General features: G+C 43.0%; 1 protein-coding gene across 1 annotated transcript in view; it reads left to right on the forward strand.

Moving 5' to 3' along the window:
* The window catches only part of LOC147690261 (inverted formin-2-like), a 429,441-nt gene that overhangs the window by 396,070 nt on the left and 15,609 nt on the right, over window positions 1-17,762 (forward strand). Inside the window, exon 17 of the mRNA XM_086936660.1 lies at window positions 5,429-5,552. Within this exon, the coding sequence (XP_086792786.1) occupies window positions 5,429-5,552 (124 nt within the window). The remainder of the gene's footprint in view (window positions 1-5,428; window positions 5,553-17,762) is intronic.

Consider the following 17,762-nt stretch of genomic DNA (forward strand, 5'->3'; position numbering starts at 1 on the left):
AAACTTGGCAAAATTGTAGATATGGTTTGCCCGACGTGCCTTTGCTAGGTCTCAAGATATGTGCTCCAGTGGATTTTGAGAAATTAACGTTTTAAAAAATATATGCATCTGTAACAGCGCTCCGGTTAGCGCCCCGGTTTGCGTACCTGACGCGTAACGGAACTTCGCGAGGAGAAGCGGATTGGCTCCCCGGTGACTGTCAACATTCTAAACAGTCCGGAGCGGCCGCCATCTTGTGTCTCGGTAGGATCGAGACACAAGAGGTGGCAAAAACAAAGGGGGAAATGAGCATAAGGGGGAAGAGTACATCCTCCCTGACCCCCTAGGTTTGATGAGGGGGCTTTAAAAGGGCCCCGCGGGGCAAAAAATAAATACATTTATTATCGTTTTTTTGTGGGGGGAGCGCCCGGTACGCGCACCGGGAAGCGGTCCGGGGAGCGTAATATACGGAAAAAAGAATGAAAGAATGTTTAAATATTGTATGTTTATTGATTGTTCTTTTTGTTGTATTTTTTTTTTTATTTAAGTACCAACATGTAGGTACTAATGCAGAGTCTAAAAGTAAATATACATCGTTTCCTTTGTAGATATCTTGCATGTTGTTTCAGAAGTTCTTGTGGTATATGGAATTCATAGCATAGTCTGTGAGGAAAGCAGAAAGAACATGGAGGCAGGAGATGATAAAGAGATGTTAAATACACATTGGAGATAATATAGTGGGAGAAAGGAAGTAACTATGAGCAAACTTACTATAACACAAAAAAGTTGCACAGTATATTTTAAGTCTCAGTTTATATTTTATCTTTTTGGGTACTATTTCATAATTTTCATATTAAAAAGAATGTCTCAAACAATTTTAACTTTTAAAATTTAAATTTATTGTTCTGATTTTTCAAAATCTAAGAGAATTTGTAACATTAAATCATGAGGAATGTCCTCCTTTTCATTCCAAGAATCACATTCTTCAGCACATTTTAATAATTCTTGGTCTACTGATTCATCCATGAAGTCTAGTTCTTCTTTGTCTTGGTTTGGATTGCTTTCAATCTTAATTTCAAATGAAATTGTATTTTCTTTTTGCTGTGCTTCCATTTTCTTGCTGTAAATTGCATTTAAAAAAATCTATCAGTGGAGATAGGGCACTGTTGGGTTTAAGTTCAGACAGGTACTTGTGATTTTTTAACAGTGAAGTAATCTTTGGGCAGTGCATGGTTTCAGGCAGGAAGTAGAACTATTAAAAAGTGCCTGTGATGAAGCCTAAGTAAATTTATAATTATACCACAGAAGCCTAACTCAATCAGTAATTTAAATAATTAAGTCTTTCTCAATGACTAACTCTTATAGAGGGACAGTATGTAACTATCTGAAAATGTTTTCCTTATTTAATTTAAAGTGCATTACATAGTTCTCCTTTCAAATTTTTTAAATTATATCTTACCTTTGAAAAAGAAGTTAAAGTTGACAGTGAAAATGCTCTTGAAATGTACTTCAGGAAGTAGTAGTCAAAATGGCCGTGTTTCTCTCTTTCTTTATATATATTCAGGTACATAACCAATCAAATGTCTTGAAATATTAGTAGAAAATGAAAGTAACATTTTAATTGGTTGTCAATTCTAACACTTCATATGTGTTTCTGTCATGTAATTTACCGCAGGATATTTAATCAGGCCTACAGCATAATTTTCTCAATGGAATTCCATCAAATTTGGGTAAATGGTCGGGACTGCTATGTAGTAGGGCCTATTCTATATTTGATGAAAGTGTCTCCAGTGGTTTTTCTGTAAATTACTTTCCCACCTTTTTTTAGCGAGCGCTCACCGGTGCGCGTACCGGCAGCGTTACGGGAGTCCTCCATTTTGTGTATCGGTAGAATTGAGACACAAGATGGAGGGGAAACAATGTGCGGAATGGGTAGAAGGGGGCACAGTAGACACTTTCTGACCCTCTAGGTTTTCTGAGGGGGGCTTAGGACGCTCATATAGGCAAAATTAAAAAAATAAAAAATCGCGTGGGGAGCGCCCCGTACGCGCACCGGTAAGCGAACCGGGGAGCGTACTTTGGTGAAAAATAGTGAAAAAAGTTAGAAAAAGATAAACGGGTTTTTTTTTTTTGAATGATCAGAGGTAGGGTAGCTCTGAAAAGAGCTATTGTGTTCTGTGGCTGATTTAGTGACCTACAAGTAGGTTCCAATGCACAGTTTTAAATTCAGGAGGAATATTCTATTCCCCTCATCTGAGAAGTGCACACCATCTCCTCTGTAGATGTCTTGCATGTTGTAACGCAAGTTATTGTTGTATATTGAACCCATTCTAAAGTCTCTCATGTAAGCAGAAACAGATTTATTCACATGTTTTCGTGTTTTCTCAAATAGTGGACAAAATTGGTTGGAACAGGTCCATTTCTGTCTTTGGCATATATTGGCATATACCAAGGCAGTTTGGGGAAAAAGTGTCATCAATTGATGAAAGGTGTCCTTTAAAAGCATTTTCAGACCAACCCCAGTCATAGTCCCAAAATCATTTCCACCACAGTGCACTATTAAGAGGTCAGGGTTTGGCAGATGCATAAAAAAATTATATTAAAAACATATAAAATATGTTTTTCATTTATAAGAAGAATACATTTTACAGCTTTTGATATTTGCTATTAAAAAAACATTGAAATTAACTGAAAAAATCATAGGTTATAGACCATATATAGTTAGGAATTAGCATTTACAAAACCTTGAAAATTCACAGAAGAAACCATAGGTTGTGGTATATTATAGGCGTGAATGAAGTAGTAGAAAGGTGTTAGTTGCAATAGGTTGACGATACTTTGTTATATAAAGTTTGCAGAATGATTTCATGTCGAAAACCATTGTTTAGTATATTAGAAAAGGTTTGTATTGATAGTGGAAACTGCATATTGTGTGGGCAAAGCAAATGTTTTAAAGCATGGTGGTTGTTATTAATTAGCATCCGATAGTTTAATAACATAATTATTGAATGAGCTGTTTGATAACCTAATGGCAGTGAAACACACACAAATGCCCATGTAGCTTTTTTGCATCTTTAATGAAGCGTTTATGCGCACATGTATTTACTTTTTCAACAAAAAAATAACTCCAGCAACATATCATTACAGCAGGCTAAAACGAATGAACACACGGGAGCGTATTATGAATAACACTGTGTCTGTATGACCGGTCAAGGCATCATATCAACCAATTCCAAAATAAAATGGCTGTGTCAGCTAAGTATATACATGAAAGAGTATACATTTGCTCCAACTCGTGTTAATCTGGAGTCCAACAAAAGGACTCTTTGGTGCCCCATTACTAACACATAGTAGGACAACAAATGGGGCAATGTAACCATCCATACATATACAATGGCCTTGGTGGACAGCCCCTGCATGCAATAGTGGATCATGAAAAACACATCATGACCAATGGCTGAAAGGTGCCTACCCAATGCCTGCTGTCTCTTGGTACTTCATATTGTACTTGTTTTGGTAATTGATGACAGGAGGTATTTTTCTATTAAAGTTCACTGTAACCAGACCTACAAATCAGCTCTTCCAATCGAAAATATTATTTTAAAAATATTATTTTATATTTCACCAAAGTGCAAAAGGGGTGTGGTGAAATATGCTAGAAGCGCATAAGCAGCTATTTGGGGAGGCTGGTCCATAATGAGGCATGAAAGGCAAAGAAAAAATAACTAGACGAGAAGCATATAGTGCGGCATTCAATGCAAGGTGGACATGTAATGGGATAGGACACAAACCTTTATCAAAACTGTTCACTCATTGAGGAGAAAGATTTGAAAGCTTGTGCACATGTTAATGTGTTAGTTTTTCTTTTGCATAAAAATACTTTTGCCACAAAATGATGCAAATATTTTATAGAAATTAAATAATTATACAAATACATGTGTTTTTAGTCGATGATAGACTCCTTGACCTCCGTGACTTACAAATCAGAACTGCTAAGTGACGGTTTGCATGGATTTAAATTAGTGATTCTGGCTATCAATTGTCTTGATCACATACAGTTCCCAACAGTACAGTGTAATTTTGCACTGACATTTGCACAGCCCAAGTTGTAAAAAATATTGATTTGAGCTGGTTCAACAAAAAATTGGTGCATAAGTGCACTACTCCAGGGTAGAGTGGTGTGTGTAAATGTACCCTTAAAATGTAGCTCTTTGATATTGGTGCATAAGTGCACTGTACCTGGGTAGAGTTGTGTGTTTAAAGGTACCTATAAAATGTAGCTCTTTGATGCCAAAGTTTTCCGTCATTTTACAAAAAAGGTTACCTGAGGTACCACAGTCGACATCAAGATTGAGTTTTCATACAGATCTGTGTCCCATTGCACAAGGATGACCATACTTACATGAAAAGCAATCTAAGCACGTGCAACACTGTATGCAATTGTTTTTGGTATACAGGCTTGAATTAAACACAAGGGTTCCTATATTTGTGGAATGTAGTGTCTTGATGGACACGTAACAAGGCAACCCCCATTCCTGAGGGGTTGTACATTCAACCCCACACCCATCCACCACAGGCTCACGTGACCCCATCAATAAAAGAGGCTGTGCGCACATGCCCATGGACAGTCACATACATATGCTACGTGTCTCATTATTCCTTCCAGTAAGTCGGCCTAAGGCCTTCAACATACCATAGACCATGTTCCCAAAGAAGTGCATGGTTTATTACTGAAGATGAAGTAAAAGATTAAACTCTTATCTCGATTTCAACATTGCTCGTTTGCGAACTTTGGGGAGGGAGTCTATCTTTTTGCTTGGTTGAAGACTAGAACGAAAGGAAGGCAGCTGCTTTCAAAACTGGATGGGCTGAGGCATCCTCTGCTCACTAATGCCTGAGAGAAACCTGGATGGCACTATTTCCTTTTTAGGCAAATTATTTAATGCTGCTTGGAAAGCATATACCTTGATGAATTACTACTGAATTATGAAATTATTTCAGTTACTCTACAGAATAACTTTTAAAACAAATGACTTTCTAGCCAATATATTTAAGAAAAATGTTCTGTAAAATTCTTAATTTGGCTATTTTTTACGGCTATGTATATGCATTGTATCTTTCTAGTGCTTTTTAGAATGGCTTGGAGTCATTGTGCATCAGAGTAACATGGACCTGATACCAACCAATTTTCCTTTCCTGGTCAGGCATGGGACTAATACAACTGGTGACATTCGATTTCGATACTATGAAGCAATTAGGAAGCAAATAGAGAGATTCAGTTTTCCTCCTATCATGAATGTTACTCCAGTTGTAATTTCAGTATTAAGCATAGCCCTGGATTATTCAGATCCCCACTTGTGAAACGAGATGGATAATGATTTAGTCAGAATTTATATGCCTTTCCATGTTTTAGTCGTTTTACCTTTTTCATTGTTTGTTAAACTTTCAGAATTAACATAGAAAATCTGTACTCCGAAACCACTGCCAACTTGAAAAAGTTAAGGGAAATTCAGAACAAAATGTCATCCCCCGCAACGCAAGATGTAAAAGAGCAGTATGAGAAACCAATTCAGGCAAGTACTTTCCTGATATTGGCGAACGTCTCTCTTGTCAACATGTCCCATGTTCTTTCTTGACATTCGTTGTAGGCCTGATGTCTGTAAGTTTAATTACTGTATGTAATTCCATTGCATATTGTAGTGCTGGGATATCTGTCTAGGTGCAGAGGTCTCTTTGGCATCTTCACTCGTTTGATTCAAAATCCTAGTGTTGGGAATACTTCCGCCATCAGCCTAACAAGTCTTTTGTTGTTGACCAGTCATGGAACTGGACCTGTGTAAGGGTGCATACGTCTAACCAACAGTTTATTCTGTCTCTGCACTTGTCCTAGTGTCCATTTAGTTGGGGTTCTTTTAAGAGAATTTGTTATTTAGTATGGTGTGGGTCTGTCACTCAGCTAAAGCAACCATAACCCCAATCAAATATTTTTTAATCACTTGTTGGGATTTTGCTTTCAATTACACCTTCTCAATTGCCTTGAATTTGCCTGAGCCTCTGTCATCACATGCTATTAATTCTGGACGTGCCATACTGGACCAGATGATTAGGGCCGGATTGGGAACCCAAAGCAGCCCTGAAAATGTTGTCACAGCAGGTCATACGGTACATAGCGAGTGCAGCGAGCAAGCCTGGCCACTACAAAGAGGAATCTTGGGGTTGTGGGTGAAGGAAGGGGTATTCCCCACGAACATTTTTGGGGCAATTGTGCATTCTACAACACATTTTTGTTATAATTTCTTTAATTGTATTAGCTTTTAAAGCATAGTAAATAATTACAATTCTGTGCCCCAGGATGCGACAATATTTGTTGGGGGTCTTCAATGATTCCCTCGAGTTTACCCTCCAACAGTGCCTCATATCGCTCTATAGCACCTCATATACCAGTGTAGGGTGTTGGAACATTTGACATCACACACATGCAGAGACAATAAATCATACATGTGTAAATCAGTGTATAAATAAATGTCACACAAGGTAAAGGGACTACAAGGTGTGTTGCGTGTTTATCTAGGTTCCTGATCGATACTGTGACCTTATGCCCCTATTCGGATATAAATCCATTTATTCCCTATATTGGCATAACCGTTCAAGTGCGATTTTCAGAAAAGTCATCTCTGGCCTCACACGAACAGAGCCACATTCCAGCATAGTTCTCTCTGCCACTTCCTTTGCGACCAATTAGTGCAATGACAGAGCAGAAGTCACTATCTGATATTCCTAGATTAACACTCCGAGTTCTTCAACAAGATAAAAACTCAGCAAACCTGGAAATCCCCGCTTGCTGTGTTTTGATTAGTAATGGAACTCTAATGAGCAACTGATAACTATCACTTCCTAGTGACATCTTTAATTGACGTCTTATGTCCAGAAAACGTGCGTCAAACCCGGCACCTGTCAGGTATAAATATTACCAACGTTGCCTTAAGCAATGAGAGCTACTGTTGCTGATGCTGGCTGCCTGCAAGACCCCGTGTTGCTGAAGCTAGCACCCTGTCGCTGCAGCCTGCTGTCCCCTTGGTGGTGAAGCTGCTGATACCATTATCGCTGCTAAAGCGCGAACGATGGTGCAGTACGCTTAGGAGCTGAACAGCCGTCCCTATGCGAAGACATCCAGCAGATTCCAGCTGCCCGCGTACGCTGTCCCCCCTCCTTCCTCGACGCGCTGAAGAGACCCGCTGCCTTTCTCGTGCAGAGAAATCCAGCTCCGGCGTTTCCGGTCTGCCCTCGCGGGTGACTGGGATATCGAGAGTGACCCCTGAAGGAGATACCAATCCTCCATCATTCTATTCAGAGGTATGGTGTTGACTAAACCCTTAGACGAGAATTCTTGAAACAAACCTTGGCAAAACCAACTCAACTTAAAGCTACTTACTTACTCCCCTTTCACGTGTTAGGCTTAGGTCAGGCACACTGGGGTAGGCGTAGTTAGAAGCAACAGTTGAGTATGTTAGCCTAATGTATATATGACTGTATATATGTTTTATTACTTTTAAACTATTGTATGGCTAAGAAACCATATCAATGCTTTTACAGTTCTATTTCGCAATACTTATCTTACTGTACGTACTTTTTATCATAACAAGTCTTGCAATTGTGGCAATACATTTCTCTTGTACGAGAAGAAAGACTGTTCAATAAATGTTAACCTTTTATTGACAAACGCCCGTCTCTCTATTCTCTACATCTCGTGAAAGTAAACTGCACTAGACTGACTGAGTGAAATACCTGTCTATTGTTTCACACGACCCTAGAGTTTGACTCTTGATCTGAGGAGCAAAGTTGTCATGTTGCACGGTTGTTGGAAAACTGAATCCCTTCTTGTCTGTGCCAAGGAAGCTGATCACTTCCTATGCAGAGAAGAAAGTTTCCAGTGACCTCTGAGCTAGTTGGTAACACAACCCAATTAAGTTTAGCATAGTCAGTGGAGGCCTGGAATATCCGCAGTTCCACGTCTATACTACTGTTTGTTATTCCAATGCACAGGGCCTAGTGGGAAACTAGGAACTACACTACAGGTGTAGGGAATTGACATGCCATCCAAATTGTTAAGAATTTTTTAAGAGTGCCTTTTCTGGAGAATCACAGATTCCGGATTCAAAACATAACATAGTGGTTAGGTTTGACTTTAATAATAAGAATGTATTTTTATCCAAACAAATGTGTTTTAGCAACATCAGGCTCATGAAAGAGTGGGAAAAAAACAAAACCTACTAACCTGTACCATGCAGCTTACATGCAAACCTTTGATGGCAGTTCATAATTCTCTGTGCTAGATTATGATTGTAATTCATGAACATCGCAGTAACAAAATAATCTGTTACAAAAGTAGTAACCACTGAGCTATGCACATGAAATATTGTTCTTTGATATGCATGGTACACATTCTTTGCCGCAGGCATATCAAACCTCTGCTCTACCTTAGATGAGTCAAGGCTGCTTCTAGACAAAACTCCCATCTCTCTCCAGCAGGCACATTAATCACTGGAGTTATATTGGCACTTACATAGTTGCCTGAATACCACTGGATATACAAGGAACTTTGCAGTGCTATTGAAACTGCTACAAAACCGGCCCCCCCAAAAAAAAAACACCCACCCACCCACCCACCTTTCCATCCTCCCAGGAAAATGTCCGGCCACTCCAGTCTTGCAGATGATACATGGCAAGAGCTGTAATCTTCTTTCTTTCAATTGTATAGGACAACACATCTTGGCAGCATGTCCTCAAATTACCTGAACATGTTGGGAATAAATCACACAAAACCTTGGAAATGAACATTTGAAACTGAAGGCATTAATGTGGAAAAATAATTGCATGCATATTTTTCATGATTTTGTGAAATAACCCACAAATACATTTTCAACATTCTGTTCACACCGGGCACTCCAATACAGGAAAAAAACCATGAAGTAGATGGAACCATGATGGTATTGATCAGCAAAATGGTCAGTTGAAAACATCCTAAAGAATGTGGCTGTTTAGACAAGAACACTCTGCATTAGAACAATGGAATGCTAAGAACTCCATTGATGACAATGGAATAGCTCCAGGCTTATAATGGCTGGTATAAACCTTCTGCTCCAACTTCCCAATGTTTGTCTTTCTGTTTGTGCCTTTTTAATTCAGAACAGTCTACCCTAAGTGGGTGGAATGTTCTAATAGCCTTGAGCTATACCGGTTGCTAAAGGCCTGCTCCATCGTTCTATCCCTTGCCTTCGGCTCGGGTTTATAACTCTAGTTCAGGGCCTCTAACAACTGGTATAGCTCTATGCTGTGGGCTATAAGGCTTTATAATATGACTTAATATTTTGCTATCCCCAATATAGTTGCACATTGTTGCATGAGAAGTGATACCATAATAACAGGACTAGTCAGAAGGAGGGGAGATATGTCACAAATGCAGTATGTGGCTGCTGTACGCTATGCTTAACAAGCTAGATTTAGTTAGGTTTGTTTCAAGTATGCCTATGTCAGAAGTGTACCTGAATTCCTGCGGTTCTCCGTGGGAGCAGATGACTTGAGGGGAGGTCCCAGCTGAATAATTCCCAACTCCCTCACCTCCCTGAGCCCGGATCTCTCCGAGACCAGGAACGAAAGGGAAAGGGGAAGTGGGTAGACAAACAAGAGAGACGTTCACACAGGTGTGTTCTGGTTCTTCAGCACAGCATGTTACACCTAAAATATTAAGGACAACATTAATACCGTTCCAATAACTACTGGCCTATTCTAGCGCTAACTCCCTTGAGACTGGTCTCCTACCTTGTGCTTGTGTGCAATTAGCTGCTCTCTTAGATTGTCCAGTATTACTCTCAAATTCTGAAGATATTTTGGTACAACAGTTTGGTGTCTGGGGCTACTCCTCTGGTTGATGAAGATGATAAGGTGGTACACAGCAGTATTAATTATATGCATACAATTGAATACCCCTATCTACTAGAACACATTGAACGCACTTTCGAGTGATGATTGAGGAGATGAGAAAACCCTCGACTACCAGTTCATCCAAAGGTAGACTTTCCTTAGGTTGACAAAGTTCCAGAACAGTGCAGGAGTTACCAACACCAGTAACTAGTTTCTCAGGAATACACAGTAATAGTTTGGAGCGATACGCAAATAAAGTCTTTGCAATAGTCTCTCAAGATGACATTACAGTCTTTAACTCTCAACTCGAAACACAATGGAAACCTCCTACTTGTGGTTCCAACGAGGTTCTGGATTCTCTCCGCAAGCCGACCCTCAGGATTCCGCTCAAAAACCTGAAGCTGGAATATCTTCTGACTGGAATAGCAGGATACCGGATAGAACTCAGCTCCAGAATCAGGAGTGACGGGAATTGGGAATAGGCGCAGGAGCACCTCAGAATACTATATCCGTCACGGAATTCAAAGAGAACGGAGGTCTCAAAAGACGAAATGGAGGGGGGAAGGATGGGTCAAAAAACCCGCACCAATGGTAGTGTCAAAACTCAGTATCTTACGGAAATTGGACGAGCCTCAGAAAGAAGCGACCGTCCGTCAGAAAATGACAGTTGAAGTGCGCAGTACTGATAGAACGAGTGCACAAAATGGCCGACAGCCAGCTTGAAGCTAGAATGCTGACCGCCGTAACATAACGGCTCACCCGGAACCAACCAATCTAGACTGCCCTCCGTTGCGCTACTCGCTGACGCCAACTCCACAGGGATAGAGTAGGTATCGGACCTGAAAGCTTAGGGTATCGTGATCTCCTAGACCGATTTTGGCTTGCTGCAGTTCGGGACCTGACAGTAACCCCCACTAAAGCCCCCTCTCTAGGCTTCTGCGGATGGGTCTTGTGGAATTCTGCCACCAATCGGGGAGCGTGAACATTTGAGCTAGGCTCCCAAGAGCGGTCCTCTGGGCCATAACCCTTCCAATCAACTAAGTAGTACAGTCTGTTCCGTCTCAATTTGGAATCCAGTATTCTTTTCACCTCGAACTCTTCTGCTGACTCTACTTGAACTGCCGAGGGAGGTGACTCACATCTCAAATCTGGTGGGTTGTGTTTGATCAAGGACACATGGAAGGTTGAATGGATTTTCATGGACTTACGAAGTGCTATTCTTACACTAACTGGATTTACTATGCGCTCAACTGGGAATGGGCCTACATACCTAGGTTGAAACTTTCAATTCCCCACTAACTTCATGTGACGGGTGGAAATCCAAACCAAATCCCCAGCCTTAAAAATTGGACTTTCCCACTGTTTTTTGTCAACTTGTTTCTTATATCCAGATTTGGCCTTGGAGAGATTGAGAGAAGCAGACTGATAGATTTTCTGCAAATTCTGAATCACCTCCTCAGCGGCTGGGACCTCAAGTTCTTCTTTGCCAACCCACATGTTGGGATGTCTGCATGAGTTCAAAAAGAATGGAGTGTAACCTGTTGCTGAATGCACTGAGTTGTTATAAGCAAACTCAGCTGTGCTTAAGTAAGAAGACCACTCTCCCTCCTGATCCATCAAATACAAACGAAGATACTGCTCCAAGTCCTGGTTCACCCTCTCCGTCTGCCCATCAGTCTCAGGATGGAAACTGGTGGACAAACGTGAGTCCACCCCCAGACCTTTCAGAAATGACCTCCAAAATCTAGAAATGAACTGGGAGCCCCGATCTGAAATCACCACCTTAGGAATTCCATGTAACCTGACTATATGCTGTACAAACAAGGTGGCCAGTTGAGGAGCAGTGGGCAAAGACTTTAAAGGGACAAAGTGACTCATTTTAGAGAATTGATCTACCACCACCCAAATCACTGAATAACCTTGACTAGATGGCAATTCCACTATGAAATCCATGGAAATGGTGTGCCAAGGGGACGGGGCCAAGGGCAAGGGCATGAAGAGGCCCTGTGGAGACTGTCTAGAACTTTTCCCCTTAACACACTGCTTACAAGTGGCTACGTGCTGTCTCACCTGAGTTTCCAACCCAGGCCAAGAATAATTTCTCTTCACCAGTTCCAAGGTCTTAAAGCTTCCTTTGTGTCCAGCCATAGGATGATCATGACAGAGCTGAATAACTTCCTTCTGCAATTTGTCACCAGGCACGAATATCTTTCCTTGATGATACGGCATCTGATCTCTAACTTCACGATTCTGGCCTTCTTCCACCCAATTGCTGTATTGTTCACCACGAAATTCCTCTCGGATCCGACGTCCCAGTTCATCTTCGGCAACCGTTGCCGCAACCTTTTCTTGTGGAATGATATATCCTTTTTGAATCTCCTCAACCTCTCCTTCAGAGCTAAGCCGAGACAAAGCGTCCGCTTTCCCATTCGCAGAACCTGGTGTATAGGTCAATACAAAATCATAATCTGCGAAGAAAAGAGACCACCGCAACTGGCGAGGTGTGAGGGTGCGGGCGGACTTCAAAAATTGCAGATTTCGATGGTCGGTAAAAACGGTAATCACATGTCTAGCACCCAGTAAATAATGCCTCCAAACCTGAAAGGCATCTTTTACCGCCAGCAATTCCTTGTCTGCAATGGAATAATTGATTTCTGCCGAAGACAATTTCCGAGAATGATAAGCCACGGGGTGCAACTGGCCAGTCTGCTTATGGCGTTGAGAAAGAATTCCCCCAATGGCTAAATTGGATGCATCTGCTTCGAGGAAGAAGGGTTCTTTCAAATCCGGGTGTTGAAGAACAAGTGCTGATACAAAGGCTTCCTTTAAAGTTTGGAAAGCATCTTCCGATTCTTGACTCCAAACAAACCGCTCATTTTTCTTCAAAAGCCGAGTGATGGGACTAACCTTCTCCGAGAAATTCTGGATGAACCTTCGATAAAAATTGGCAAATCCCAAAAAGCTTTGCACTTCCTTCACCGATCTAGGAGCATGCCAAGATCTAATCGCTTGTAGTTTGGAATCATCCATGTAAACTGCCTTTGGAGACAAAATAAATCCCAAAAATTCCACTTTGGAAGAATGGAATACACATTTCTCCAATTTGACGAACAGCTGATGTTCCAGCAAGCGCTCCAAGATAACTCGAACATGCCCAACATGCTCCTCCAGACTGTTCGAAAAAATGAGAATATCATCAATATAGACCACCGCGAAGTGGTCCAAAAATTCTCGGAGGACATCCTTGACAAAATGCTGAAAGGCGGCTGGGGCGTTGTATAGGCCAAATGGCATGACTTGATATTCAAATAACCCCAGCCGCGTTCGGAAGGCCGTCTTCCATTCCTCACCCTCGGCTATGCGCACAAGATAAGCACCTCTGAGATCAAGTTTGGTGTAAATGCACGCATCTTTCATTTGATCTAACAATTCAGAGATTAATGGTAACGGATAGCGATTTTTCTTGGTCACCAGATTCAAAGCCCTAAAATCTATGCAAGTCCGCAAAGATCCGTCCTTCTTCGGGATGAAAAAAAGAGGGGAAGACACCGGTGACTGGGATGGTCGAATGAAACCACTGGCCAAGTTTTGCTCAATGTACTCTTTCAGGTGCTGATTTTCTGGTTCCGATAGGACGTAGATTCGGCTGCAAGGCAAAGTTGCTCCTGGCTCCAATTCGATTCGGCAGTCATAATCCCTGTGGGGAGGTAATTTCTTGGCTTCTTGTTCACTTCAGCTAAATCTCGATATTCGTGTGGAACCTCGGGGACTTCTACTGCGCAAATCATCTGAACTTGCTCTGCCAAACTGGAAGACAAGGTGGTCTGTGCTTCTTCTTTACGCTCATGAAAGCAATGCTCCTTGCAAAAGGTTGAATTCATCTCCACAGTGCGTTTTGTCCAATCAATTTGAGGATTGTGATCTGTTAACCAGGGCAGACCCAATATCATCTGGAATTGAGGAGCATCAATTAAATTGAAACTCGTATAGCTCCGATGTTCGCCAGGACCTTGCACCAACATGGACTCAGTGTCAAAAACTATAGGACCATAAGATAAATTGGTGCCATCCACTGCTCGAACAGACTCGGGTCTGGGTTTTCTCTTGAATTGGATTCGGGCCTTATTTGGATCCCCCTGAAATCTTTCCGGAGCCGCCAAAGGAATGGTGGGAGACATGGCATGCACTACTTGGGTAGTAAGGGAAGTGGAAGTGGTAGGGGAAGAATCAAAACAGGTGATTTTTGACCCCCAAAGTTAGGACTGGGACTCTCAGATAATTGATCTAACCTTTGTCGCAGATAACTGGCCTCTTGGTTGGACTTCCTAACCTCTTCTCTGGTTTCACTAAGCTGTTTCTGTAACCCTTCTAAAATTGACGCTAGCGCCTTCACATCTAACCCTTCAGCCATCTTGCTCAGACGGAGGAATTTTAGGGCACTTCAATCTGTCAGAAGCGTACCTGAATTCCTGCGGTTCTCCGTGGGAGCAGATGACTTGAGGGGAGGTCCCAGCTGAATAATTCCCAACTCCCTCACCTCCCTGAGCCCGGATCTCTCCGAGACCAGGAACAAAAGGGAAAGGGGAAGTGGATAGACACACAAGAGACGTTCACACAGGTGTCTTCTGGTTCTTCAGCACAGCATGTTACACCTAAAACATTAAGGACAACATTAATACCGTTCCAATAACTACTGGCCTATTCTAGCGCTAACTCCCTTGAGACTGGTCTCCTACCTTGTGCTTGTGTGGAACTAGCTGCTCTCTTAGATTGTCCAGTATTACTCTCAAATTCTGAAGATATTTTAGTACAACAGTTCGGTGTCTGGGGCTACTCCTCTGGTTGATGAAGATGATAAGGTGGTACACAGCAGTATTAATTATACGCATACAATTGAATACCCCTATCTACTAGAACACATTGAACGCACTTTCGAGTAATGATTGAGGAGATGAGAAAACCCTTGACTACCAGTTCATCCAAAGGTAGACTTTCCTTAGGTTGACAAAGTTCCAGAACAGTGCAGGAGTTACCAACACCAGTAACTAGTTTCTCAGGAATACACAGTAATAGTTTGGAGCGATACGCAAATAAAGTCTTTGCAATAGTCTCTCAAGATGACATTACAGTCTTTAACTCTCAACTCGAAACACAACGGAAACCTCCTACTTGTGGTTCCAACGAGGTTCTGGATTCTCTCCGCAAGCCGACCCTAAGGATTCCGCTCAAAAACCTGAAGCTGGAAGATCTTCTGACTGGAATAGCAGGATACCGGATAGAACTCAGCTCCAGAATCAGAAGTGACGGGAATTGGGAATAGGCGCAGGAGCACCTCAGAATACTATATCCATCACGGAATTCAAAGAGAACGGAGGTCTCAAAAGACGGAAATGGAGGGGGGAAGGATGGGTCAAAAACCCCGCACCAATGGTAGTGTCAAAACTCAGTAGCTTACGGAAATTGGACGAGCCTCAGAAAGAAGCGACCGTCCGTCAGAAAATGACAGTTGAAGTGCGCAGTACTGATAGAACGAGCGCACGAAATGGCCGACAGTCAGCTGGAAGCTAGAATGCTGACCGCCGTAACATAACGGCTCACCCGGAACCAACCAATCTAGACTGCCCTCAGTTGCGCTACTCGCTGACGCCAACTCCACAGGGATAGAGAAGGTATCGGACCTGAAAGCTTAGGGTATTGTGGTCTCCTAGACCGATTTTGACTTGCTGCAGTTCGGGACCTGACAGCCTACTACTATTCAGGTAGCACCGTTGTCTAAGGGCAAAACCAATTTTTTCACTGATTGAGCATTGCAAAACTCTTTTTTTGCAGTGTGAATCTTTCTGGATTCACTATGCTGTGCATTAGTCTGCGGTCTGGTGGTTGGGTCTGGAATCGTAGTCTTTTCTTTGTTTTTTTGTTTTTTTCGTAGCTCTGGTGGGCGTCGACTTCCCACTTTTTGGTGTGTTTCGGTGACTTCGGCACGCTTCCTGTGGAAGCTCCCACTCTTGGGCGCCATCTTCAGATTCATTTTTCTGCGGTTGGGTCTGGATCGTTCCTCTAAGGGCTCCAGACATTTTTGGTGAAAGAAGAAGAAAAATACACTTTTTGGACGAAAAGATATTGGAAAGACTACAGGAGACTACATCATCGAAGAGGACGACTAAGGAGAAGAACGTTGACGTCCATCGGAGAATTCACGCTCAGGGGCCCCCTGAACGCAAGAGATGGACAACACTCCTTTCAAATTCTGCTGTAACTGCCACCACAAGTACGCGCAGAAGGACCAGCACCCGGTTTGCAACCTTTGCCTACCGGTCGAACACGAGAGCAAGGGCTGCAATGCCTGCTCCGCCTTCACGCCGAAGACTCTTCGAGTTCGAGCGAGGAAGAGGATAGCCAACGCCAGCATGCAGGGCAGGGGCCAGCCACCGTCCCTTCGAGGCCTGCGGCTCTCATCCGATGAAGAGGACAACGTCGCCGGTGAAGAAGACTAAGGTTACACGGTCGTAGAGACCGATAACACAAAGACTCCTAAGGAAGGTAGGAGACTCTACGGCCCCTAAAACCCAAGATACCCTGACTCTCGAAAAAACGAGGGCAAATCCTCGAAAGCGCAGACGCCGAATGCTTCGGCATCCATGGCTACACCCAGGCCCAGCGGATCCTCTGAGAAGGACTCCCCAGCGCTGAGAGCTGGTGAACAGCAAAAGAAGTAAAAAAACGTCCTAAAAAAGGAACGTTCGAAGCCGAGGGAAAAAGACCGTAAGAGCACTTCAGCGCCGACAAAGGACCCGAAAGCCAGCTCGGCACCATAACTTTCAACGCCGAAGGTCGGCTCGCGCCAACCTATCCGCCGAAACGACCGGCCGAACCATTCGAGGCCGAGATGGAGAACATCCTGCAGCGGAAGAAAGAATTTGACGCCAGGATGAAAGACTACTTGATCCTGACGAAACCCAGGCCACAGGTTGTCGAGATAACGGAGGAGGAGGACTACGTCGTCTAAGGACAGTCATGGAGCGCTGAGGGGTTCGACGAACCAGAATAGGCCTCCTACTACGAATATGAAGGGGATGACGACCGCAGGACGCTCCTCTGGTCTGCATCCTCAAAGACTCAAGATATAGATTGGCAAGACGGCGACACCGAGAGCCCGGAGGAGAGCTTAGACACGTATCCTTCGATGCCTTCGCCACCTGATGACATCTGGGTTTACAACACAATCATCTGGAATGCAGCAGCAGTTTTCAAAGTAAAGCTCGGCGAAGAGAAGCAGAAGGCAGATTTCCTTCTAGAGACACTGCTCCCCACACAAATCAGGAGCCAGTACCTGCCGATGCTACAAAGCGTCATGGCACAGGGGAGAGAGGCTTTCATGGAGCCTGCAACCTGCAAAGCCATCACACCCAGGACAGAGAAAAAGTATAAGCACTCCTCCAAGGACCCACCCTACATTCAGGGATCGGTCTCAGCAGACTCCCATCATCGCAGCCACAGCAAGGAAGAGGGCCAATGTGCCAACTACTTCTGGGCCACCCCAGACAAAGAAAGCAGAAGGAAGGACCTGGTTGGGAGGAAAATTGAACGGAATGCCGCAATACACTTGCGCATGACCATTTCCAAAGAACTGCTCAACAGGCACCAATACCAGATCCTGGAAGAACTGGGCCAGTTAATAAAGAACATGCCTCAGGAATTCAAGCAAAGAGCTGAACACCTTGTCGAGGAGGGGAAGAATGTGGCAAATTCTTGCCTTAAAACCACCCTGGACGGAGCAGTCACCTCCAGCATACTCCTGATGATGGGCATCATGGAAAGAAGGCAAGCCTGGCTCATGGTTTCAGGCTTCAATCCGGAAGTGC

The sequence above is a fragment of the Lissotriton vulgaris genome, chromosome 9, assembly GCF_964263255.1.
Source record: "Lissotriton vulgaris chromosome 9, aLisVul1.2, whole genome shotgun sequence".
NCBI classification, from domain to species: Eukaryota; Metazoa; Chordata; class Amphibia; order Caudata; family Salamandridae; genus Lissotriton; species Lissotriton vulgaris.